Source organism: Setaria italica, chromosome IV (assembly GCF_000263155.2).
Source record: "Setaria italica strain Yugu1 chromosome IV, Setaria_italica_v2.0, whole genome shotgun sequence".
NCBI lineage: Eukaryota > Viridiplantae > Streptophyta > Magnoliopsida > Poales > Poaceae > Setaria > Setaria italica.
Window position 1 is genome coordinate 20,615,058 of NC_028453.1, and position 27,674 is coordinate 20,642,731.

The 27,674-nt window shown below is 40.3% G+C and overlaps 1 protein-coding gene and 1 long non-coding RNA gene across 2 annotated transcripts; both read right to left on the bottom strand.

The window, feature by feature from the left end:
- Window positions 1-313: 313 nt before the first annotated feature.
- On the bottom strand, window positions 314-3,100 carry LOC105914324. Its single transcript, XR_001163957.2, has 2 exons — window positions 2,545-3,100; window positions 314-787 (listed from the first exon to the last, which is right to left on the bottom strand). It is a non-coding gene; the product is annotated as an uncharacterized LOC105914324 (long non-coding RNA).
- Window positions 3,101-3,844: 744 nt separating this feature from the next.
- Window positions 3,845-26,255, bottom strand: LOC101760302 (elongation factor G, mitochondrial). Its single transcript, XM_022825926.1, has 20 exons — window positions 25,748-26,255; window positions 20,504-20,725; window positions 18,698-18,819; window positions 18,462-18,612; window positions 17,604-17,675; window positions 16,639-16,734; window positions 16,302-16,390; window positions 16,110-16,176; window positions 14,781-14,819; window positions 11,902-11,962; window positions 11,707-11,816; window positions 11,541-11,615; window positions 11,399-11,467; window positions 10,231-10,352; window positions 9,254-9,379; window positions 9,051-9,171; window positions 8,818-8,918; window positions 7,242-7,302; window positions 6,496-6,549; window positions 3,845-4,418 (listed from the first exon to the last, which is right to left on the bottom strand). The coding sequence occupies exons 1-20, from the start codon at window positions 26,153-26,155 to the stop codon at window positions 4,314-4,316; spliced, it is 2,271 nt and encodes a 756-aa protein (XP_022681661.1). The 5' UTR covers window positions 26,156-26,255; the 3' UTR covers window positions 3,845-4,313.
- Window positions 26,256-27,674: the final 1,419 nt, after the last annotated feature.

The window sequence follows — 27,674 nt, forward strand, 5'->3', positions numbered from 1 at the left end:
TGCTCGGGCTCCGAGCCCCACATCCACCCCGGTTTCTAGGTTTTGTTTTTTTTTTCCACCGCATGGGGTTGGTTGCTGCAGATTCGGTTTTGCAGGTGGAGAATCCGAGCTGGTTAGTCGCTTTTTGCAGCCCTATCCAAAATAAACTTGGTGCACAAGGGAATAGGAGGCATCGGTAATAAAAGCAAATTGCTCACTCAGGATTAAAAACTGAGTCGTTGCATTTTGAGTGGAAGTGGCATGTGACAAGGGGAACATATATTTTATAATAAACCGTCCTTGTTATACAGTACGATTTTTGCAAGATGATTTATGAACCTTTAATGGCAAAACTGCCGGATATTTTTTTTGGTCAAAGTTAAGATACAGATATCTAATCAGAAGTAGTACAGTGTTTGGGCCCAAGAGTTAATCAAACATTGGATCAGTAACCAAACTTCACCAAGAAATTACAAATGTAGAACAATTAGAGCATGCAATGAACATTACAATGTGTAAAAAGAACCAGCAAGCCTTGCACTTGCAAACGCTGCACCGCGCAAGACACCCTGAGGAGAACAAGCTTCTGATTCTTTCATACAAGATAGACAATGGATCGCAGAGAGTATTATCACTATTTTGAGGCCAGGACCAACCCCTTATAAAGTTTTGCAATAATCGTGATCACTTGTGTTGCCTCAACGCCACAAAGCAGAAAGTGCTTCTGTTAGATGCAGAGTTTGACAGCGCATGCTACTGCTTGTGCTTGAAATTCTTCAGTAAGACTCCACTCGCTCTAGATTGTTACCTGTAAGATAAACAAGGCATATTGATCAGGCAAACTAGTATCATGAACCACAATGGTTAGAAGATCGAAGCTTCTGAATATTTAAAATTATTTGCAAAGTATATTGATCCAAATATATTAATTCATACAAGCTTAGGCAATCAACCCAACCAGATTCTTCTGGTCATGACAGGGGGAAAAACTCATGGCAACAACTGCTGGATGTACATAAACATTAAGGATGGGATTGATCAGTGCTTCTCCATAGCACTGAACCCTGGAATTGAGCTCAATTAGATGTATATCTTTGATTTAACATGTGCAAAAAAATTGATAAATCCTAATTAGTTTCAGTTGCACAAAACGCATATCAAAATCAACCACATCTCGATTTCCACTCATAATCTGACCATGCACATACTACCAATCCAGTCCATTTAGATGCAAAAGCTAGGAAGCCTCCACTACTGAAATAGATGTATACATGTAATTTGTATATTACTGGGAGATTTCATCGGAGCATTACAGTTGGAGTAGCTACTTAGCTAGGATGTACACAGGTGTACAAAAAGGGACTAGGCAGCACATCTAGGTTGTATCAATTGCAGTATATTATAGAACATCAAATTTTTATCAATCAGCCGAACCCAGAGAAATAAAGGTTTCAAACAAAATACCTGGTCCAGCTCAATTGACACTTGCAGGTCATAGAAACAAGAATCCCATCATCTGGGTAACAATACAAGCTTTGGCGCACCCACCCACGATGCACGTTATCAAGGGAGCAATCTATATTTATGAAGCTGATTCAAGCTAAGAAATGAAGGATTTGGTTGGATTCATATGAGAGGACCCTGAAATTCATACAATGACTATTGGGAAGAAATGATAAGCGCCTTCAGTTAGGAATCAAGCTTTTCTCAGCCTCCGTTAGCCTTCTTTCTGATTAGTGCATCAAATTTGGAATTTGCGAAAAATGATTGGCAATCCTAAAGACACATGAACAGGTGCATGAATTATCATCAGCACCGTGCACCATATAATCTCAACTGCTGAGGGAATTAATCCAGCTTCTCCGTATAGCATAACCAGAAAAAAAACAGCATTGCCATTAACAAATAGTTATATCATACCAGATTTTTTATTGGTTAACAATTAAGTACATCCTACCAGCATTCCCACGGTCAAAGGTGAATTTAATTAGAGGTAGTAGTCACAAACAAAATCTATAAAACAATATGGTTCAGAAGTCGGAAGGGGCAAGGAGTCATAAAAATACAAGAACAATTTTTGTTCCCACTAGGAAGATCTGAACTCAATCAGGGGGTATCGTACTTGACCTCTTTTATTAAACTGTCAACTAAAAATGATAGTTAAGGGAAAATCGATAGAATATAATCAGTTCAAAGTACATGAGCATGAGCAGAGCATCCAGTGTTTTGAGTACGTCAAGATCACAATTCCGTGCTCACAGTTGCCATTGCCAGAGCTGTCAAGGACATGGGATTTATACAAAACAGAGTACAATACTACAATGTATTTCAAATAACAAAAGTTAATTATAGATCATATTAATCAGGAATTATCTCATGTTTTTGCAAGTATGTGCTGCGGGAATTCGAGGACGGAGGGGGAAATAGGAGGAACTGAGCAATTTGGAGCATGGGGTTGTGATTTGTAGAGGATACGGGCAGCTAATTGGACAATCTTGGTCCATGTAAGACCTAGCTGCGACAGAGAGGAACAGGGTAAGAGAATGAGCAATTTAGGGATCTCACCAATGAAAAAACGCCCGATGAGGAGATCGTAGCAGGGAGCTACTGTACCTGCCCTCACCGGATCCGCACGAGTGGACCTGCATGGAACAACGCACAGGACCTAGGGAGCTCCGGATGCCACCAGACCCATGGCGCCGCCACCAGGAGGCCCCGCCGTCCACATCGTGCCGCCACCTAGAGGTACTCCGGGCCGGAGCAGGGAGAGAACCGATGAGCTCCTGGGGTGGATCTAGCATTGTAGAACTAGCTCCTGCCGGCTGCCGCCATGCAGCACCCGGCGAATCTTGCCGCCGTCGCCTCAGATAAATTGAGGGTGGGCATGAGACGGAATCACAGAATCGCCGAATCAGGGAAAAGCGAGTGGCGGCGGCGCCGGCGGCGGATGGCGAGTGGCGCCGGCGCGGGCGGCGGCGGGTGGCGAGTGGGAGGCGAGAACGGAAGGAGAAACGGGAAATGGGAAACCGGCGGATGCAAATGACCCACGTTCGGATAAAATAAACCGAGGAGGCGGGGTGAAAAACAAACCGGCGGGATGCGAGGTCCGCGCCTGGTTGGTTGATTAGAGATAGAGATCTTAGCCGCCTTTGTTTCTGTAAGCTCTAAGATCTCACCCCTATATATTATAAAATATGTCTCCCAATCAATCAATCTAATATAATATTCCATAATATAATATTCCACGCAATCCTTTCACTTAGAACATAGTTACTCGCATTTTTCAAGATTTCATACCGTGCGTAGATGTTTATAAGGATGAGTTGATATCTACATAAGCGGAGGGGTGGAGAGAGGCCTGCAATCGGTGGCAACATCTACATAAGTGCAGGCGCGATCATAGTAAAACTTCACCCTCTATTGTCCAGAAAAGCATTTAAATAAGACCCATTTGGTAGGATTTATCTTAGCTTCGGCAGCTGTTTTGCCCAAAACGAGACACTTTAGCGTTAAGCTATTTTGTAAACCGATATTAAAATGAATTGGAAGCCAGGTGAAGCCACTATTTTTAACTTCACCGGGTTTAACTTCACCAGTGAAACCATTTTGGAAGAAATCCTCCTAGCCTAAATATTGAAAAACCCATGCAGCTGTAATGTTGCTCAAAAGTCTGCAGTGCAACCACCTAATTCTGCACCTACCAAAAAGGCCAAAAGCTGGTTTGACAAATTGTGGTCGCCAACAAAACAGGACCTAAGCCTGAAACCTGGAGTCGATCAAGGTGATAGCAGACATTATGACCTTGAACGTCAAGCCGAGAAGCAGCAACCATCTAAACATAGTCCACGAGTCCACAAGTTCACCATTTGATAACATATAACATCATAAATCCCCAATCCCTGAACTATAACTCGATCAACATAATATATAAAAAAATCCTTTTAAAAGAAACTAAAAATGAGGAAAATTATAAGGCTACTAGGCTACACCACTATATAACCAAAACAATATTTTGTACAAGACCATCTGTGAAAACTAATGGTAGCATGACAACTCAAAGGTGTTCAGCACTAGATTTTGTTTTCTCTGCCTCGAAAAAGAGTGCACTACATGGTAATCATTACAAACAAAATATGAGCAAATTCCAACATTTGCTAATATGTTTGTACAATTGTATAGAGGGATTGCAGATTATTGCAGCATACTTGTATTTTTGCTTCAAACCATGCAGTATGAATCATTGCCTACTATTAGTGATGTCCAAAGGACCCCAGAATTCGAGTTAACATAAACTGTAAACAAAATTTGTTCCTTTGCAATCCAGTAGAATCAAATCACTCTGTGCCCTTGGCCGCCTTGTATGAATTCACTAATTGCATCTGTACATCTTGCGAGACAATATTGTGCTCTAGATACTCCATTGTAAATTCTCCTTTCCCCTGCAGGACATGCAAGAAAACAAATAAACTAAATAGGAAAACCAAACATATTTCTCCAGTATTTACAAACACTATCATGCTAGTGCAGGGGTTGAAAGGTCATCTTAAGGATATGGAAGTCGCATGTGTTAGACAATGGGTGGGAATGACAGGCAAATTCCAGGAAATGCAAAGAACCTGGCACCCTGCAAGCTATTCTGAATAGAAATATGTTTCAAAACAGTATGAAAAGGAAATCAGTTCAATTTCTACCCAATAAACAAATCTATACTCATCAAACCAAGCCCTCAACATGACTCTCGAGGCAAAAGCTACAAAACCAGTGCCATTTTTAGTGATATTGAGTGAAAAAAAATTTGGGTTGTGGGAGGATGGCTGCCTTAATGATCTTACTCCCTCCGTCCCAATTTATAGATCGTTTTGACTTTTCTACGTGCATAGTTTTAGCTATGCATCTAGATATATGCTTATGTCTAGATACACAGTAAATACTATGAATTTAGAAAAGCCAAAACGAGCTGTAATTTGAAACGGAGGGAGCAAATCGAAAGCATGAGCAAAAGAACAGTGTTTTGGCCATCGTTAGTTGCATGATATGATGATTCAATTCCTGATAGTATCCTGTTTTCTCAAGAGATAGAGGCTACTGCTGGGTGTCATCTCTGGACTAACCGCAACTTGCTTGGGACTAAAGGACTTTGTTGTCATCGTTGAATGTAAGGTATGGTTTCCATTTTGTTAAATGGAATTCTTACTATTTCTTATGGTGGCACTTGTCAGGTGTAATAATCCAGACTCTTTGCTCCACAAGTGCAAGTCAGAAACTACAATTAATAAATTTATCTTGTATCCACCAAATTCTAAAAGTGATAATGTTATCTTGGTGGAAATTGTGTAGAGCCATAGTCCGCTTCTCCATAAAACAAGCTTGTGGGGGACGAGAAAGGTTCAGGTGCTCCCGTGTGTTGGGGTGCTACCGTGCTCCCAACTCGCAGATGCACCTCGAAATGTGCATAAAAAATTTATCTAAAAATTTAAATGGATACTTCTTGTCATCTTCTATCATCATGCAAAAGTTGAGGATGAACAAAAATTTGTGCAAGAAAAAAAAGAAACCAATGCATGAACAGTAACAGGTGCAGGTTCAGTTAGATCCGCAATTATTCAACCCGCGCGAGCACCTGAACCTTTCTCGGTGGGGGACTGCCGTGCTCAAAGAGGTTTATGACTTATGTACTGATAAAAGGAATCACTAATAAGAATGTCATATGTGGGAGCACTTTTTACTCATGCTTCTTCATCCAAGCACCTAAGAGAACTGGAACAGTATACTGTAACTTAATTTGTCTCTTTCAGCATGCTTGACAGTTTGGCAAACACATATCTAACATGATTGAATTGATCCAGGTATGTTTTTTGTCCTGCAACTTCCACCCATAATGCTAACAAAATTCTAATAGCTTTGTAGTGCAAAAGAGATAAATATACGACATGATGCATCAGTACTAAACATCATTTTTATCAATCCTTGAAACAGACTGCATGGAGGAATTTAATTCAAAATTTTGGGCATGTGTGGTATATCTCATGAAATAATCTCTTATTGTTTTTAACTATTTCGATGCAGTAGATTATATATTTTTCCTGAAACGCAGGTGTGTGTGTTATCCATTTGAGGTAGCAAGCTTGTAGATTATAGTTGACAGATTAGATGTATGTGCTGAGTTCAGCAGACACTGCACAACTAAATAACAATATCAAAATAAGTTTACCAATATACTCCTTCCGCTCCAAAATGTAGGTTTTCAGTTTTGACATAAACTACTGTAACTTCAACCAAGTTTAAGGAAAAATATATTAACATCTGCAATACTAAATAAATGCACTATCAAGACATGTCATGGTGTTCATGGTGGATTTAATGAAACTAATTTTATGCTGTAGATGTTGGTGCTTTTTTTATAAACTTGGTCAAAGTTAGAGAAGTTTTCCTTACAACAAACATTTTGGAACTGAGAGTGTAATCACTAACAAGAACATAAAAATCGGGTAGAACATGAAGAAAAAGAATACTGACCTGAGTCACTGATCGAATCGCTGTTGCATATCCAAACATATTGTTTAAAGGAACCTGAAAGAGAGCGGGACAATATAAGTTTGCAGAAGTGGTCAGCATAGAATTACGAAAGGTATGTTCCCCCCTGTCCAGATGTCAGCCTGTCACACACTGTCCTGACTAAGATCAAAATAATACAGGTCTCACAACGAAACCTAAAGTGCAAAATTGTACATGACCACATTTACATTTAGGACCATAACAAACCCATACGGTATCATGGAGTGCTTTCTCAGTTCTTATCCCAGACACAATTGAAACAGAACATACAGAGCAAAGATCAACTCCTTGATAACTATTCACTTGGTTCAAAATACATTTGGTTTAGTACATCGATATGGTCTACAAAGCATGACATTTCAAAAGTGGACAGAGATTCTTCATAAGAACCAGCAAATAGACTAAGCATAAAAACAATTATTTGCTAAATATAAAATTAATAATAAAGTTTGCAGGAAAATATTATTCCAAACTACTCCCTCCATCCCAAATTACTATTCATTTTGGCTTTTCTAGGTACATAGCTTTTGATATGCACCTAGATACTATGTCTAGATACATAGCAAAAGATAAGCAAAAACAAATAGTAATTTGGGACGGAGGGAGTATTGATTAGTGATAAGATGAAAAGCAAGGAAAAACAACTGATTTTCAAAAAGAAGAAAATGTGAGACCAGAAATCAGGAAGGAATCAGGCATTCACGTACATGGCAAACTACAATTGTGTCATCACCTTCCTGCTCATTTCCAACAATGATCCCTTTTCTCCTGTTCTCACATGAATAAAACAATAATTGGCATAGCATTCATTGAAGAACACAATAGAAGAAAAAATAATACCAGGGATAATCGCAGTAAGAGTCCGACAAATACAACTGAGGATTGCCGTATTGACAAGTGGGACTAAGGCTGAATAATGTGCCAGCTTTGTTCGGCTCGATTTGCTCCAGCTCATTTAGATAATGAGCTAGCATTCTCGGCAGCACAAGGGGATGTCAACCACAATGCTTTGCTGTGGCCTGGTGCTGTCAACGAGGATGACAGAGTCATGCTCTTGGTCGTGTGTGTGCTCTTACTCAGAACATGGGGGCAGTTGCTCGCACTCGCGCTCTTGTCCGCCATGGGCCATGGATGGCAACAGGGAATTCCCTACCAGGGAAACAAGGGATCTGGGCCACATTGCCATCCCTATCCATGGTGTGTGGTGGTGGCTTGCAATGTCGGAGGACGAGGCCAGGCGGGTGGTGAGGTGACTGGTGGAGACAGAGATTTGGAGGGCGGAGGCAGCTGGATCCCGTGCCACGCTGTGTTGGACTGCGGCTTGGAGATGCAAAGGAGGGGGGATGGAGTGGGGAGGCAAGGCAGTAGGGGGGCAATGGAGTGGGGCAGTGGTGGCGTGGAGACCCCAACCCTGACATGAAAGAGAATGAGATTGGAGAGACGGCCGACGGAGTCATCTTTCTTTTTCTTTGTCTGAGAGGACCAACAGGGTCAGCTTGGATTATTCATGGGTTTTTATCCTTGTTGGGCCAGCTTGGACTTGGTGCAGCCTGGTGGCTGCTCAGCTGCTAGCCTGCTGATTATCCTTAGCTCATTTGGCTCACGAGCAGCCCAAGCCAGCTCATTAATTTTGCCAAGGCGGCTCGCTAGCAAAAGACAACAAGCTGAGCCGAGCCAACGCCGAGCCGAGCGAACTAACGAGTCACAAGCTTTTCATCCATCCTTAAGTGTGATTAGGCCCAACTTCTTATCACAACAGCCAATGGTACTCTAGTTAAGTGTGATTTGTTTAGTGGTAAAGAAGCAAATTACCCCTAGGCCCCGTTTGGGTTCAAGGAATTGGAATCTATTTAATGGAGTAGGCTAATTTATGTTGGAATGTGGCATTCCACAACTTTCCAAAGTTTAGATATAAGCCTATCTTAAATTCATGGGGTGGGAGATGGAAATTGATTCTATAGATTATGGTTATTAGATGGAATTCAATTCTTATAGCACGCTCTTAGACTCGCTTCTCTATAGTAGAAGTGCAGCATACAAGTATCTCTCCCATATCACCAACTATAATATACAACTATATTCCACATACAATTATATTAGCTTAATTAATTTGTGTCTAAATTATGATTATTAGGATGGAATTCAATTCCAATGATCCAAACGGGGCCCTAGGGAAACTGTAGAGAAATAGATGTGTTTCTTAAGAATAAAAAGAATACTAATGAATGATGTGATGGCCATGATTTGCCATAGATGCATAGCTTGTTGGAACAAAGCACTCACTTGTTCATGTCACCAGTTACTGTGCCCTGGAACTCCGTCGGAAATTTCAGTTCCACCTTCATCACAGGTTCTAATATTACAGGTTTGGCAGCAGTGTAACACTGAAAAAGAAAAACAAATATTATAGAACACTTTTCTTTTGCAAAAGAAAAACAAATATTATAGAACACTTGACATTCATGTCCCAGGAGTTCACTAGAATCTGTGTTGTCTGTGTCCAAGATATGGATCACCTGTCTAAAAGCATAGATAGCAGCTAGCTTAAAAGCAAGTTCACTGGAATCCACTTGATGTGAAGCCCCATCAGTCAGTACGATTCTAATATTTTCAACAGGATGCCCAATCAATGAACCCCTACAGTATATAGCATGGAAATGTTATCATTCTGCGAGGACACAAGAAAATGCTTAAAAAAGTAAGGAAGACATGGACTCACGAATTGCAAGCTTCCCTGAAACCCTTCTCTATTGCTGGTATAAAGTTTGAAGGAATTGCTTGTCCAATAATCATGTTGTCAAATTCAAATTTACCATCAGAACCTGATGGAAGAGGTTCAATGTACCTGCATATTGTTGTTTGCCAATTTTCCATGACATTACCAAATGAACTCAATAACATATGCAACATATTTATTTGGACAAAAGATCTCAGAAGATATAGCATGAGGTCAGGTAGCCCTCTGCGCACATAAATACAAAGCATATTATGTATTATGAGGATACAATTAATGCATATTCAGATCGCTCCCTCCAGTCACAAATGTTGGAAATAATTCTGTGTGTGTAAGGTTCAGCTAGTGTCTAGGTTCATTGCTATTAGTGCTAGCTAGATTCCAGCTTCTAGTTAAAGAGAATAATATGAAGATCATATGGGCATTGACTGCATTAATTAAGAGGATATCATGGCAGGTGTGCAGCCCTGTACTAGCTATATATATCTGAGAAAATGATGAAGGCTGGTGTGGCCTCATCAACCAAAAACTACTTGTGCTGTCTTGTGCTTTTTTTTTTTTTGAGAAAGTGCTGTCTTGTGCTTCTGTGTGAGTCCACCATAGAGAAAAACTAGAGTGCGTCTATGATAGACACTTAGGATATGGAGTGATTTCCAACAACAAATACTTCGCATTTTGCAAAGCGACACTGACTTTAGCCTCAACTACTATTTTCTATGGAAATATATGACATCCAATAAAGTTACAGGATCACAAAAGTGCATTTCAAGACAAATCAACATGCATGATTTTCATGTTCCCAGTTGATCTATGTGAAAAATATTGATGGTCAGATTTTCCTACAGTTACCCCCACATGATATATATTAATAAGAAAGCATTACCATTTTGATGTAAAAAAACTGAAGATAAAAGCAAGTGATTGAAGCAGACTGCCAATGACGTTGAGTAGTATGAACTCACCCACAAACTCGACCATATTGACCTTGACCACCAGATTGCTTTTTGTGCAAGTAATCAAATTCAGCGCGCTGGGTGATGGTTTCCCTGAAGTTTACACGAGGTTTCCCTACCTTCGCATCCACCTATGTAAGTTTCAAGATTCCAACATTCATGACAGGAATGTGATGCACTCGGAGATTTCTAGTCATACAAGTATAACAGCAGAAGCTCAATAACGCCAGCAGACAAGAGTTTGTATGAATTATTAACATCCAGTGCTAGTAGCACCAAGATCTGTACAAATGCCAAGTTATTAACACAGTAAAATTCCCAACCAGCTATATCTTAGGTGGTTTTATTGTGGAGTTTCCAGGGTTTGATTAAGTTTTCACTCAGCCTCCAAACTTTAAAGATGACTATGACAACCAGTTGCGACCACAAAATAGATGATGATTATACAAAGTGGTCCTGAAGTGCGTTGATCCATCAATAAGATCTTCTGATTTTGTGGGGTAACCAAATAGACTTGTAGCCATCAGGATGACTTGATGATCTCAAATGCCACCAACTCATCCAATTTTGAGCAATTTTTCAAAAATCCTATGGCTTGATGAGAAATAGCATAATACCTCATTTTTAATGACTTCTAGCCATGAAAAATACAAGCCATTTGTGTCAAGAATCGAGGAAACAATTGATGTTTAACAAGTCAACATGGGAACAAATCTGAACTTAGAAATGTAAGAAAACTATGAAAGCAAACCCAGCTGTCTACTATATCTTCTTGGAGCAAGTACAAAGGTAGCTGTTCGATTATGTGCCTAAACTTTCTACAAATGATCTTTCATGAGTGCTGGTGGCAAAATACAGGTACCTCCTTAGTTACAAATGAGTTTTCTCAATTAGCTAGGTTGTGCTAATGTGGTAGATACAAATGCATTCCCAGTTTAGTGAATGTGTCTTCCTCCTTAATAGGAAAATCAAGGGTAAAATGGCCATGTTATGGACAAACTAACTTAAAGGTTTGCCTGTTTGTCAAGAACAAGGATATACTCAAGCATTCAAGTAACATGGATTCAACTAGCAATCTTCAACCAAAGTTATCAAACACCCATCCATATATGAAGCTTTTCCATCCAAATATCCAAGGGGCAAAGTATGCGTGCCTCTGAAATAAACATTTACATACCTTGTACTCTCTCTTAATACGTTCAACATATATATCCAAATGCAACTCACCCATCCCTGAAATAATTGTCTACAAGAAAATTTTATGTATTACAAACTTCACAAAAATACAAACTGAAAATGAAATGCATTATATGACAAACCTGGCCACTCTCCGGATCCAAACCCACACGGAAAGTAGGATCCTCCTTTTGGAAGCGATTAAGAGCTTTAGAAAACTGAAAGTCAAACGTGTAGTTTCATTTAGGACATCGAAGATATCAATCCAATTATAGCAATAGTACTCTTTTGATTAAAGAAATGGTATACTTGTCCTCCAGAATCTTTAGATATAGGCGAAACTGCCAAGGACATCACAGGCTCAGGGACATTCATTGAAGTCATAGTATATTTCACTGTTCCATCTGTAAATGTATCGCCTATTGACAAAGAAAAGTAGAAAGTCAGATGCAGAACAACAAAAGCAAACAGAACTAATATCATTTGCATTGTCCGTCTACGTACCTGATGCACAATCAACACCAAAAACAGCAACAATTTGGCCAGCATGTGCTTCTTGAATATCCTATATTGAATGAAAATAACATAAACACTAACCCCTATATTCATATGTTAATAAAAAAAAATTACTCTGTTCCTTCCTTAGCTCTCTCTATCTTGAACACAGAAGTATATGAGACATAAAAAGTAGCAAGTAACTCTATCTTTGTACTATATTGATCTTATAACTACACACTACAAGCTTAGACAACTCACTTGATCAAGCACTGCTAGCTCACATGTATCACACTAGCTTACACTATTAGCTTCCTGCACCCAAGCACACACACATAGGTAGTGATTGGTAGGGTGCATAGGTGGTAGCCTGGCTAAGAGTAGCTCATGGCCGGCCCAAGCTAGGCTTCTCCCACCATTTTGGCCCGTGATTGGTAGAGTGCATAAGGAGTTTTGGCTCATGCAAGATTGTGATTGGTAGGGTGCACATCATGCTGGGCTGCACAGCTGAAGCCTATCTCATGGTGTTTGGTGGGCTGCATATGTTGGATCGTCTCACCAGTTGCACAGCCCGGTTAACCTTACCCCTTCAGCCTGCCCCGGCGGCGCTGGTGCCGGTGCCTCCAACGAATCCCCCGTGCCCGCCACCGAGGCCGTTGTAGACCAGCGTGCCGAGGTCCCGTCCAGCGGCTGCACAAGGTGAGTGCGATGCAGACCGAGATGGACAAGCAGCTATTTGGGAAGAACATGGTCCAGCTCGACCCGGCCTTTGCCGGGAGCCACGCCACCGGTGGGCCGAGCAGGTACCTCGCCTGACGCGGTTGTACCCGAATCTGGTCACCAACGAGGACATCCTCACTGCCGATGAGCTCGCTCCGTTGAAGAATTTCTCTTCGCCTGCGTGTTCGAGAAAAAAAGAATTTCTCTTCGCGGGTAAAGAACAAAGATTAAATCCGTCCTAACCAGCATCATATCACTTCTTGATTTGATTATTACTTTGATTTGCTCCCGGTGCCCGATCGAAAAGTTAACCTGTCATTGTTGTCGCTCGTTGAAGCTCGCAGCGCTAGACTTCATCGCGTGCGCCTCGGCAGACGTGTTCGCGATGACGGACTTCGACAGCTGCAGTGTCGCCGGCCCGTCCTGCCCCTACCCCTGGAGGTGCTCAATTACGGTAACGGACATCATGGATGCAGTTCTCCACCATCCAACTGAGGCTGCCAATCTCCTCAACGAAGAGTCCCGCGAGCCCCGCCGGGCATCGGCCGGCGATGCTGTCTTGGAGGAGAGCGTTAACCCTAGCGCGCTTCCAGTCTTTGCGTGCACAGGATGGGCCGGCAGGTGGCCAGGATGGGCCCACGAACGTGGCCTCACGGAGCTCTACCAAGCCTGCACAACCGGAAACGCGGGTGATTTTGGTTTCCCATTATGCAGGCCGTACAGGGCCCTTTGCACAGCCCAAGCCTGGCTATCCCTCCTATGCAGGCTACCAAACATTGACGGGCTGCATTACACAAGCCTAGATAGCCTCTATGCAGCCTACCAATCACAGCCATATATGCTACCTTCTTAGGAGATGAGTACATCTCCTTTAATAGGAGCCACAAACTGACATGCACAGACACATCTAGTAACATGGTGGCAGCTCATGCTGCCTTACTTGCTAACTAAGAAAACTACTTTACAGTTAGAAGTAAAAAACCAATTTTATTCTTTAACTTTTCTTCCATGCATACATAGCATCTTCTAGATCCTTCCAGTAGTAAACTAAGTTGACGATCTCTAGTAATAGATTTGCACTAGCTGACACTAGAAACTAGAGGCTGCCTAATTCCTACTCCCTCCGTCCCAAATTGTAGGTTGTTTTGGCTTTTCTAGGTGCATAGTTTTTGCTATGCATTTAGATGTAGTGTATGTCTAGATGCATAATAATATCTATGAACCTGATTGTGTAACACCCCACTACAAAATCTACTTACGGCCCAGCTCCTCACGTGGAACGGGCCTGCATACGCATAGCACCTCTTACGCTTTCATCCTCGCTTCGTGTAGAGGTGCTACGTTTGGAACGACAATGATTATAAGCTGGCCCTCACCCCCCTAAACTTCCAAGGTGGTACTAAACTAACCAACTACAACCACAATTTGGGCATGGTCCAACAACTTCAACTACTATGGTATATTAAGCTGGGGTATTACATTCACCCCACCTTAAGGGCTGACGCCCTCGGCAACTCACCACAAACGCAACAGACTCCCAAACCACCACTCGATACACGGCCGTGCCGCGGGCCTAGCCACACGCACACGCGCACATGCAGCGAGCGTTCATGCTCTGAATACATCTGTAACACCCTGCTCCCAAATCTGCTTACGGCCCAGCTCCTCACGTGGAACGGACCCGCATACGCATAGCACCTCTCTTGCACTTTCGTCCTCGCTTCGTGTAAAAGGGTTAACCTGGAGGTGCTACTTTGGAACGGCAATGATTATAAGCTGGCCCTCACCCCCCAGACTTCCAAGGTGGTACTAAACCCACCAACCACAACCACAATTTGGGCCACATGGGCCAACAACTTCAACTACTATGGTATATTGGGCTGGGGTATTACAAATGGAGTAGTTTCACTTCCCAACATGTCCACCACAGCAAGTTGACATCTCCTCTGCCTACTTCATGCAGCTCTCTCATGTATCAAACCACTACTAATTTAAGCAGCTAGACAGTGCTTGAATCATCAATTGATCACTAGCGCAATATACTAATCATGCACCTACACATGCATGTTAACACTAACACTTCCATAACAAGATTATCTCCAACATAATCTTCATCTGATTGAAACATACTATTGAACAGCAAGCATAAAAAATTTGATGCAGCATACCTCCATCTCATTGGAATGCATCCTTACCAAGCGAGGAACCTAGAAACATGTAACAAAAAATTACAAGGATTCAGATAAGGCACCCTCTTATGAGTAATTAATAGCAATGCCCCCATCCACCAACCAAAAGTTCAGGAAAAACAAAAGATACGTGTAATGATCCAAAATTCAGGCATCCAATGTGTTTTACTGATACAGCTTCTTGTTTTCATCAGTGCAATTGAACAGTAATTCCACGCATTAACCCCCAAAAAAATGATAACTCCACACATTTTAGGGTCATACGAAGCGCAGCACTTTTTTTAAAAAATATCAACTCACACAGAATTTAGTGTTCTACAAAACACTGGACACAAATGAAAACAAGATTACCTAAAGATTGGTATTCTCAAATATAAAATACAAATAGGGGTGTACTTTTAAGTTGTAATGTAAAATATAAAATACAAACAAATAAGAACGAATTTTGGATGCATAAATGTTTACTTACTGCAAATTAAAGATAGCTTGAAATGTTCAACTTTGAATTCAATATTTTTCTTCCAAAAATTAGGAACGCATATATTCATACTGAATGTTCAATTGAAAAGTTGTAAAAATGAACGGTTACGGTATTTGCTGAAAACATCATACAGCAAGGTTTGACTAATAAAAAATAAAACATCAAGAAACACAAACTTCAAATGCTAGATTGGAGCTTAAAAGGAAAAAAACTAATATAAAGTAATATTTAAATTTTCAAACTCTCATTTACAAGATATTTAATTATAACCTTGAGGTGACATACAGTTTATTTCAATTATAAATGCTCTAAAATAAACAATTTTATAGTTTCCCAAATGAAAATATGCTGTACATGGTTGCAACAAATGGGTTCCTAATATTTTCAAATTTAAAATTAGAAGGGGAAAATGGAGTACCATTTTTCCATTATTTTGAAATAACCTATTTTTGGTTTCCTAAAATAGAAGCATACTATCAATTTTTTAAACTATTATTACTACAACCTCAAAAAAAAGAGTGATGTCATGAAATGGCTGTCATTTCGACTCAACTGCCACTGATAGCAGTTATTTGCTGTAATAACGTGTATTTGTCTATAGAGTAGAATTTTGAGGGCTCCAAAACCTATAATTTGAAATGCCCTCTTTTTTTTATACAGTAAGCCACTTTTCTTGTAGCATATTCAACCAATAATTTTTATGGTCCTCAAGTTGAAAGTGTTGTTATATTCAGGTGTTAAAACCTTAAAGGTCCTTGCTCAAAGATCAATAGAAAGCAATGGCTCAATTGCCTTGCTGGAACTTGGAAGTTGGAATTAAGCCTCACTTTGATTTTCTTCCCTGTATTGACATTGTATATGAAATCACCCTTCCGTATCACACCATCATAGATTCTGGAAAGAAAAACAGTAAGAATAAAGTAATTTAGGAATAAAATGTCACAGAATTGTCTTCAACTACAGAGAATTGTCTTCAACTACAGAGACAATAGATCAGTAATTAGAAGAACAAGAATCACCTTAGATATGTCAGCTGACCAAAACGACCTTCCTCTAGCTTAAATGCTAATGCGACAAGTGGCTCAGCTGGAGTTCCAGCCAATAATACCTAAGACCAAAACAAAAGGTGCAACTCAATGTAAAAAATTATAGTACGAAATTTGTCACTAAATATAACGGAGGGCCACAGTAGAAATGCTCCACAGTTATAAATAAGATTCCCAACTTTCTTATCATTACACACATTACCACCTCTAATAATTACCATTAGTGAGTGGTACAAGATGGAAGTGTTGTAAAGTGCAAAGAAAAGATTTGTCCTATAGTTATACTACAGTTGTTGAAATCCCTTAGTACCTTCTCTTCCGATTTGTTTTGATCAAGGGCGTAGTTGTCAACCTCCAATGGGCATGGTAGATAGTCCATCACGCCATCAAGAAGTGGTTGAACACCCTATAAATCAATAACAACAGACAGTGTAAGCTCCAAAACACCGAGCAATCATCCTATGAACCATTTCACTATTAGAATTAACAATATAACTGACAACATTGCATCGGCTACTTGTATACAAGTTCTCATCCTAAAGCATAACATTATAGACTTCAAGGTCTTATCTTCACCTAAGTTTGATAATCAGCCAAGACCACCAGTTATGGCCTATGGGTATCGTTCTTAACTTATAACAGTCCTAAAACATCAATAAGTCTGCACTAAATTAGCTAATTCCAACAACATTGGTGCTCGGAGGATGAAAAACAGAGCAAAGCAAATGCTTCATCCAATGCAATTACTATATCAGAGTCAACCTTGAATGGCGTCAACAAATGGCTTGTATGATAGCAATGTTAATACACAGCACTACAACATAGAGCTATTGGGCTTCAACAAAAATCTGTTTCAAACCATAACTGCCTACTCAAATGCTTAGCTCCTAAATATTAGTCTTTTTCATGTTTGTCATTCGCATGATTGTAGCATTGTGCTTGATTGTAGGTCTACAAAAGATCTTGGATTGCAAGGACCTAAGATATCCAAAGATGGTAGATAGCACAAACATATTTATACTGCAACATATAATGAGTTACAAAACAGGTTTGTTTGTGTATGGTTAATTAAGATGTGTATATTCTAGAAATAAAAGATCAGTGCATGATTTCAATTTTTAATTTGCTACTTTTACTCTAAAAATAGCATATGAATTTTAGCAACCATTTTCACTATCAAACAAGGTGATATGGGTCTTTTAGAACCAGTTGCAGAAGAAACAGAAAAAATAAACAAAAACTTTCAGGGAATGAACAAAAATTGCAGCTACGAACCTTATTTTTGAATGCACTTCCCATGTAAACTGGTATGAACTTCCGTGCCACTGTTGCTCTTCGAATAGCCGCCTGATCAAGAATATAATAACATCAAGTAGCATGACAACAATTTGGGAAGAACTAATAGGTCATCAATTTATCAATATCATGCATTTCCTGAAACCTGATATGGTCAGAAATAGGAAAGATGCAATCAGATGTAGATTTTGACTATAAACATCATGTCATAAATAACAAATCATGTTGTGAACTCAAATACCAATAAGAAAAACATCATAAGCATACCTTGGACATATAGACTTTTACAAATTCTAAATGTTTCAATTGCCAAATGCATAAAAAATATTTCCGTAGTATAGGACCCAAGACTTCAAAAAGCATTATGCATATCACCAATGAACAAGGGCTACAGATTTGCAGGAGCAGGACATCCTTTTTTTTCCTTCAGAGCACATAATTCTGTAAATCATTTGTCATAGCATAGGATCAAAATGTTTGGATTTATATCCCTAACCAATGAGGCCCAACGAGATCACGTCCTTTCAACAATCGCTTTAACATCTATGAGAACATTTCCATTTAATTAGACGATTAGTGTAAACATTTATATAATCATTTCTCACTTGGTTTTGCTGTATAAATTGCAGGTAAATTTTGATCATGAGCTTATGCCAACAAATTTGAGAAACAAGATCGTGCCATAAACAACAGGTCTGAAATTCAAAAGGTAGTTAGGCTACTTTTAAGCTTATATATATTCAATATGAACAATTTCCACGTAAATTATATAACTGCACGATAGTCATGAAAAGGAAGAATAACAATAATGGAGATAGTAGACTATAACATGTAAACCTTAAGCTGATGAGCTGTTATTGGCTCATCATTGAGAAAAGCTTCAGCAAGCTGATCGTCTACTTCGGAAACAACTTCAATAAGTTCACGTCGCTTCTCAGTGACTAAATCTGCCATGTTCGATGGGACATCATATGCAGTAACATTCTGGCTGCACATTAGAAATAGATGTGTCATCCAAAATTCCAAAAACAAATAGAACTGAGTATGGAAAATCTCTAGAGAATAGAACTCACCCACTAGAACCCTCGAACTTATAAGCCTTCATGTCTACAAGATCGACAAGGCCCTCAAACTCCTCTTCTAATCCTATGGGTACTTGTACAGCAGCATTGTGGTGCCGGAGCTTGGAACGTGCCTTTACACATTTACACAGAAAGAATAAAGCAATAATCAGCTGGAGAAACTGGTTCCAACATCACTAGAAGTAAACATACTAAAGTAACAAAAAAAAATTAAAGAAAATGGGGATAGGATGGAACACAACACTAGAACCATAGCATCAGAATATAAGCCTTATTTACCTTTTGGTAACAAAACTGCAAGATACTAATAAGGCTATCTACAATAGAAGAAATAATAATCTGAATTTTTTTCCCAAAAACAATTTGCGTGTTCATCTAACAACATATGTCAATGAAAACATGTGACAACAGGCTCCTTTTTTTTTTGAGGGGGGGGGGGTGCCTGCCAGAAGTCATTCCATAAGATATGGTACCTTCCCTTGAGGGGGGAAATATCGTATTTTATCAATTACCAATAATGTAGCCTACGTTCGGAGAGGAAGACTATGCGGTAGTTGACTTTAAAAACAGAAGGTTCGTATTGCACCACCAACTGTTAAACCACACAAATACATTTCTCATCCGTCATCTATTAAGAGTGATTTTATAAGTATAAGAAGGAAGTGGTAAGAACAAAAAAGAAAAAGAAATCAGGGAGAATTCTGCCAGTATTTTACTTTTCCAAAAGCTTTATTTGCGTAGTAACTATGAATACTTCTGGTGCATGAATATGTATCTGTGCCCTTTACATGCACTTTTCCCCTAATGTCCTACAAGTAGGAAATGTGAAAAAAAACAGAAAAAAGTTCAAGAAAGTTATTTTATTTAGTTGTTCGAAGCATATTCATTCCTTCAATTAATATGAGATTTCAAAGAAAAAACAATGTACTTCTTAAAGTAAAAAATGATCACACAGGAGAAAGGCAATTGTTCAGACTGGACTAAGGAGGGCCATGGTCTTTTTGTAACTTCATTGAGCACACATTAAGTACAGGGACGGAGAAGCAAATGTAAACTAGCCAGAACTAGAGGTAACTATAAACATTCAATGGAAAAGGGGTGAAATGCTAATGTTCACTAGTGCAATGAGCGTCTCTCTAATTGGACACTAATGATGGTGCTCTGGATGGGAGCAAAAGAAAACACATCAGTCATCAAATACTTTTTTTTTGCCTCCTGAGCTAAAACTCAGCCTGCGAGGGGCTAGCCGCCCCCCGAGCGTTAGTGAAAGAAGGTCTCTCACGCAGACCGAGAAAATCCCCAAACCCCTGCCCCACCCTTACATAGGGAACCGTAACCTGTGTGAGTCAGGCCAGCTCTTGACCATGTGCTTTGGCATGAGACAGATGAGGGATTTTTTTAACCCCAGCCTAAAATTCGCTCCCACGGGGAGTCGAACCCAGGACCTGAGGAGGTGCTACTAGAGCCCTCTAACCAACTCAGCTAGAGGCCCGTTCGCTTTGCCTCCTGAGCTAACCTATGCGCTATGCTGTTTGCTGATTACTAACGCCTTGAGAAGGACTTCTTCAGATGCAAAAGGAGTGTTCATTATAATACAATGTTCTCCATTGCTGTGATGTCATCATAGTTTAGCTAATGATATGACACTATCATGGCAATTTCTTATGCTTGTCTTCTCAGTGCAAAATTCCAAAACATATTGAATGCATGGAATAAGACAGAATTTAATGAACTTGAGAGAGGAATGATTTTTCAGCAGAATTAAAGCACAATCTGTAAAATCGGATTCATGTTCACCTGGTTAAGAACCTTCCATGGATCAGCTCCCATACGGTCCAACTTGTTAATGAACGCAACCCTTGGAATTTCATATCTTCTCATTTGCCGATCGACAGTGATCGACTGACTTTGTACACCACCAACACTACATAGCACAAGTATAGCACCATCAAGAACACGGAGTGCCCTTTCAACCTCAATGGTGAAATCCACGTGACCTGGAGTATCAATAATATTAACCTGCATCCAAATTATAAGGTGAGTTTTCAAATCCTTATAACAAGAACAATGTAATGTGGGTTAAAAAAGAAAGGAACCATTTGGATGATCCAGAACTGTAATCATTCTTCATGGAACTGCCTCAGCCAGACCCTGGCCCCAAGACATTAATGCAACTTAAAATAAGTAATTACTAATCAGTTCACCAATCCAATCAGTCAAATACTTTCTATGAAATTATGAAAAACGTGTGGATGAAATCGTGAAAAGCACACCTGTACAATACGGCACAGTAAACGACCACTATCCTGCTAACAGAGCCATGAATGTCATGAAATACCTATGGGATATTGACATCCTCTCCAAAACTACTGTGTAAAAATGCACAAAAAGACAATTGCTAGATTCTCCTCTGATGGCTGGCAGCTCCACTGAGTGGATCATACCCAGATATTAAGGGTCCCTTTGGTTGGGCTTGCAAAGTGCTTTGGCTTTCAAGAAAAGCTGAAAGCCAACCAAAGGGGTAATCCCATACACTTGACTTCAAAGAAAAGCTGCTTTTTCCTCTATACAAATCTCACAGCCACTCCCCCCCCCCTCCCCGCCACTTTTACCGGCTGTGAGGGGCAACACTTCCACGAAATTACCCACCTTGCCATCTGTTATGAGCGTACTGGTTCGATTTTCTTTTCTCCTGTCACCCCCTCCCTCTGGCTCGCTCGTCTCTCACCTCGTTACCCTCCGCGGCGGCTCTGGGCCACGACTAGGGTTTGGCCAGCAGCGCCCCTTGCCGACGGCGGCAGCTGCCCCCTCCGGCATCCCTCCGCCCTCCTTCTCCCAGGCGCCTGCGCCCGTGTCCGCCTCCCTCGATCCTCCTCACAGGCGCACGCATGTAGCAGGTGCGGCCGGCGGCGACGGTATTGCCCAGCGGCGCCCTGGCCGGCGGCTCTCGATTTTCCTCCACGCGGTGTCCGGCAGCACCGACCCCCTCACGCCAGCACCCCTGCATCCTCCCTCCGCCCTCCTCCTCCCAAGAGATCTGTAAGTTACCCAAATCGATTCCTCCCTTCCTCTTAGTGACCAAAATCGATTGGATTTGAGTAGTAATCATTCGATTCATGTAGCAATCATTCGATTTGTGTTGCAATTGTTCCATTTGTGTAGCAACTAGTGGTTGTTGTGCCCGAGTGTCTATGGAGAGTGAGAACATCAGTATGTGATGAAGTCAGATTGGTACATAGATGTTTAGCATGCTTGATTACTAAACAAAAATGAATGACAAATTACTTGTTGCATGATTTATACTAAATTGAATGAAATATTTTTTTGTGCTTGATTCAAGAATGGCTCATAAGGCAGATTGGTGTGATGCCAATGTGAGGCATTTCATTGGTATCTGCAAAGGACAGAGATAGAAGCTGGGAATAGGCCGTTGGGATTTTTCAATAGGACTGGTTGGAAAAATGTTATATCTAAGCATGAAGAAAAAATTGGTCAGAAGCTAACAAAGAAACAATTGAAGGACAAGTGGGACAATATGAAAAAGGAATATACATGGTTCATGGAGTTGAAGAATAGTGCAACTGGGCTTGGATGGAATGAGGCAAAGCAAACTGTTTTGAGTGCTCTAATGAATGGTGGGATGAACACCTAGCTGTAAGCACTTTACTATCATTATTCATTAATCATTTTTAATGTTTTCATACTGTGTTACTTGCTAATTAATCCTTTTGTTTCATTTAATTTCAGAGGTGCAATAATCCTGAGAAAGGTATCAAATGGAACCATGCGAGGTTCAGAAAACAAGGTCGGAAGCACCTTGATGATCTGCATATATTGTTTGATAAGATAAATGTCAGTGGCGCTAGTGCATCCTGCCCTAGAGATGTATCCTCTGATGATTCAAGTGATGACGATGTGAGTGACAAAAAACTCAAGACATTGATGATGTGAAGCTAGCTGCTTTGAAGAAATCAAAGCTAGGGAAAAAGAAACGCAAGGAACACTCTAGTTCCATTGAAGAGAAGGATGAGAAGAGCCCATTCTTTCAACTGTACAAGAACACATGTTTGAAGATAGAAACTGAAGCAGATATGATATCCTCAAGTGTTGAAGCTTCATCTGCTTCTCCAACCAATCCAGTCCCAAGCATTTCAGAGGCCATAAAGATGGTGAAAGATTATGGAGTGCAACAAAAATCTACTCTAATGCACACAGCCACCTTCCTGATCGTGAAACCTGAATTTAGGGAGGTCGTTAGTTCCCTGGAAACAAATGAAGGAAGGTTCGATTTGCTTGAGAGGGAGCATGAAAAGGAGTTGCTCAAGCGTCAGTAGAACTGTTCCCTAATTTATCTAGTGTTGTGTTGTGAACCAATATTTGTTTATTTCCCTTTGTTGAGAACCATAAGTTGCCTGTTATCCGAGAGACCATTTGTTGAGACTATTTGAGAACCATTGGTTATGTGTTTATGTGCTGTCCATATATTTGTTTATGTGCTGTCCATCCATGTGTTTATGTGCTGTCCATATATTTGTTATGAGGTGCTGCCCATCCATGTGTTTATGTGATGTCCATATATTTGTTTATGTGCTGTCCATATATTTATTTATGTGTTGTCCATACTTGTGTCTGTAGATGGATGCCAACATGGAAGAATTGGCCAAAAAGGGGCACAAGGGACTACTGCTTCTAGATGAACTTTCCCAGCAGGCCGTTGTCATTGGTCAAATGGGAAACATGTACACAAAACGGTAGTTTAACAAAGGGAAACATCAGAAACTGGACTTCAATGGGTTATGAGGTGCTTTGGTCATCCGAGGTACTTTTATAAGATGTTTCAAATGAGCACTGATATTTTCATGGCACTTCATGATTTGCTCATCTCGAATTACGGTTTGACCTCAACTAACAATGTTTCATCAATTGAGTCATTGGCGATGTTTTTGTGGATCGTCGGAGGACCCCAATCATTTTCACAAGCTAAAAATCGTTTTACACAGTCACTATGGACAGTTCACGCCAAGTTTCATGAAGTATTGAATTGTTTGCGCAAGTTAGCAAAGGACAATATCAAGCCAAGAGATCCAACTTTCTATACTGAGCATGAAAGGGTGAAAGAGGACCGTTTCTGACCTTATTTCAAAGGCGCTATTGGAGCTATAGATGGTCAACATGTTAAAGTTGCCATTCCAGTAGAGGAAGCGGTTAACTACACATGTCGACATGGATATACATCTCAGAACGTGCTAGCTGTTTGTGACTTTGATATGAGGTTTATCTTTGCGGTTGCTGGTTGGTCAGGTTCTGCACATGACACACGGATCCTCAATCATGCATTAGCAAACTTCCCTTCATTTCCCATTGCTCCCAAAGGTATACATTGTTCGTTAAGAGTTAGTAATAGTTCTATTGTTGTTTTCCTTTGCTGCTTTGATTTGGTTTTGTAGGAATATTATCTGGTGGACTCTAGTTATCCAAACCGATTAGGATATCTTGCTCCTTTCAAAGGAAGCACATACCATATACCGGAATTCCAGCTTCATTCTGGGCATCCTCCTTAAGGGAAGAAGGAGATTTTTCAATTTTTTGCATTCATCCTTGCGACATGTCATTGAGCGGGTTTTCGGAGTCTTGAAGCAGAAGCGGCGCATTTTGAAGGATATGCTAAGTTTCTCCACTAGTACTCAGAAGCATATCATTCTTGCTCGTATGGCATTGCATAATTTTATTCGTGAGAGCAATTTGCATGATAAAGTGTTCGATAGATGTGATGCTGATGAGGACTACCTACTACAAGAGACGTGGCACAACCCAACCACAAGGAGATGAGAGTCCAGATGGGGAGAATGAGGATACGATGAATACAATTCGCAGTAGAATAGCTGATGCTTTGGTTAGTGCGAGAGGGAGATAATTATGTGGACCATATGTTAATGGTGGGCATTATTATATGAACCATATATATTTTGTCAAATGTTATCTCTTTATTCATGTGGACCATATGGTAATGGTGGATGCAAAACTTAAAAAAAAAATCCCTTTCTAAAATGGTAATTTACATGTGATTCAGTGAACAACACAGTGTTTTACGATCAATTTGCATAGCAACAGTCCCTCAGACCTTCCAAGAGCATTACAGACCTTTCTTACCAAATCTACAGTTTCACAGCTATTTCAACCAAACGGCTTTCTGTTTTCTCACAACTAACAGCTCATAGCAGCTTTTCCACAGCTCACAGCCCAGCTTTTCCACAGCTCACAGCCCACAGCAGCTTTTCCACAGCTCACAGTCCAACCAATCAGACCCTAAAGTAATTTGCAATCAATTGTTTCTCTATTCCTACCCTACGCACCACAGTTTTTTTTTCTGTAGTATGGCCGTAGCCTTAACAATCCTCGATTCCCATTTCGCCATGGTACGGTCGCACACACTTTCATCCTTTGCCCTCTACTTTTCTTTTCCATAAGGTCCCGTTTGGATCATTGGAATTGAATTCCATCCTAATAATCATAATTTAGACACAAATTAATTAAGCTAATATAATTGTATGTGGAATATAGTTGTATATTATAGTTGGTGATATGGGAGAGATACTTGTATGCTGCACTTCTACTATAGAGAAGCGAGTCTAAGAGCGTGCTATAAGAATTGAATTCCATCTAATAACCATAATCTATAGAATCAATTTCCATCTCCCACCCCATGAATTTAAGATAGGCTTATATCTAAACTTTGGAAAGTTGTGGAATGCCACATTCCAACATAAATTAGCCTACTCCATTAAATAGATTCCAATTCCTTAGACCCAAACGGGGCCTAAATGAAATCACGTTTTGTCTTAAATTCACAATTTTCCTTCATACATGTTTCTTTCATATATATAAGGTTAGAAAACTAAACAAGTCAACCTAGCAACCAACCCAACCTCCCTGCTTTTCGCAACTTTTCCTACAACTAACAATGGAATCTCCGTAATAGGATCCATAATCAAAAGGAAATGGATCAAGCAGAAATAAAAAGAGGATGGAAAAAAAACAGACCTGGTACCCCTTCCAGGTGCAGTAGGTGGCAGCGGACTGGATGGTGATCCCCTTTTCGCGCTCGAGGTCCATGGAATCCATCTTGGCGCCAACACCGTCGCGCCCGCGCACCTCGTGGATCTCGTGGATCCGGCCGGTGTAGTAGAGGACCCGCTCTGTCAGCGTCGTCTTCCCGGAGTCGATGTGCGCGGAGATGCCGATGTTCCGCATCCGGTCCATCGACTCCCGCCACCGCGCCGCGTCCTTCTCGTCCCGCGCCCGCAGGGCCGACGCCGACGACAGCGCCCGCCGAGCCGACGCCACCGCGGCCGCGGCCGCCGGCGAAGGGGCATCAGCGAGGGGCGGCTGGAGGAGGAGGGAGAAAGGGCGGAAGGAGGAGAGGAGATAGGAGGCATAACGCCGGGCCATGGCTATCGCCGCCTAGGAATTCCTCGGCGGCCGCGGCAGTGGGCGGCGGCGCGGTACGACGTGGGGTTTTGGACTTTTGGTGGCCTTTGTTCTTGTTCTGTTACATAAAACCCTAGTCTGGGTAGAAAGGAAGAAGTCCACTTACACCTCAAACTATACCCGGAGTCAAAAAATAACCCCGCTCTGTAAAACTGTCTAAATGACACCCTCGATTTCTTCAAACCAAACATCATAACCCCCAAACTCCGTACCAATCTGGTTTTAACGTTCCATGTTTGTAGGGTTGGATTCGAATATAAAATCGAATTCGGATAGCACTATTTATCACATTTTAATTCGAATTCAAATACTAATATGAATACAAAATGAATAGTTCAAATTCAGATTCGTATTCAGTACTTGCTTGATTTATAACATATCATCATAATATCATAATGAGTATCAAATTTGCTTTATTGATGGTTTTAATTTTGAAAAATCATGTTAGTAAATTATGAATGTAGGACATAATAGATATCTTATTAAAAATAACATTTTATTAATAAATAATTAAATATATCAAAATAAATATAAAAATAAGTATTTCAAAAATATATCATTTAATAATAAAAATAAGTTCATTAATACATTTAAATATGATTTATTCATTTAATAAATAATATAATGTATTGAAAATTAATATCATTAGTCATATTAAAATTAATTAAACTTTATCATTATATATCACTAGTAATATTAGGTTAACATAATTAGTCATTTGTCGTATAGATAATTTTTTAATACCTTAAATGGTGTAAGTAATTATTTTATTAGAAATATTAAAATTAACAACATTTGTAATTAGTATTTAGTAATATAAGTAAGTTTTTTTGCTGATACAGATAATGTTGGATATTTTACATTTTTGTCGAATACGAATCTAGAACCGGATAGAGAAAAACACTGAAAATCGAATATGGATACATCCATTTGACATCCACATTGAAAACTAATACGAACATATTAATGTTTTTAGCGGATACGAATTCGGATAATTCCGATTTCCAGACATCTAAAACCATCCCTCCATGTCAGCGAGGCGGGCAATTAAAAATTTAAAACTAGCGTTTCGTTGCCCCCAGCAAGCCAAACACATCTCTCTCCATCGTGGTTCTCTCTCCCCCAGCTAGCCAAACCCATCTCTATCTCCACCGGTGGTTCTCTATTCTCTCTCTCATCAATGCAAGGTTAGCACCAATGGACTGATTGAGATCTGGCAAGAAGATGGTGACTGCGAGGAGTAGGAGCTCATCCTAGTCAACCTCCTCTTTGGCCTATGGCATTGGTGTTGTACATACATCTATGGGCCCACCAAAAGGTTTAGACAATTCTAAATATGGGGCTGGACACCGAAACTCATCTGATATGGAGACCATGGTGCAGGACGGCGTAATCTACATGGAAAGATAAGAACTAGTTGAGGATTAGAAAAGTACTCGTTGTAATAAGAGTAAAACTCCTCTAGTCATATCCGACTAGT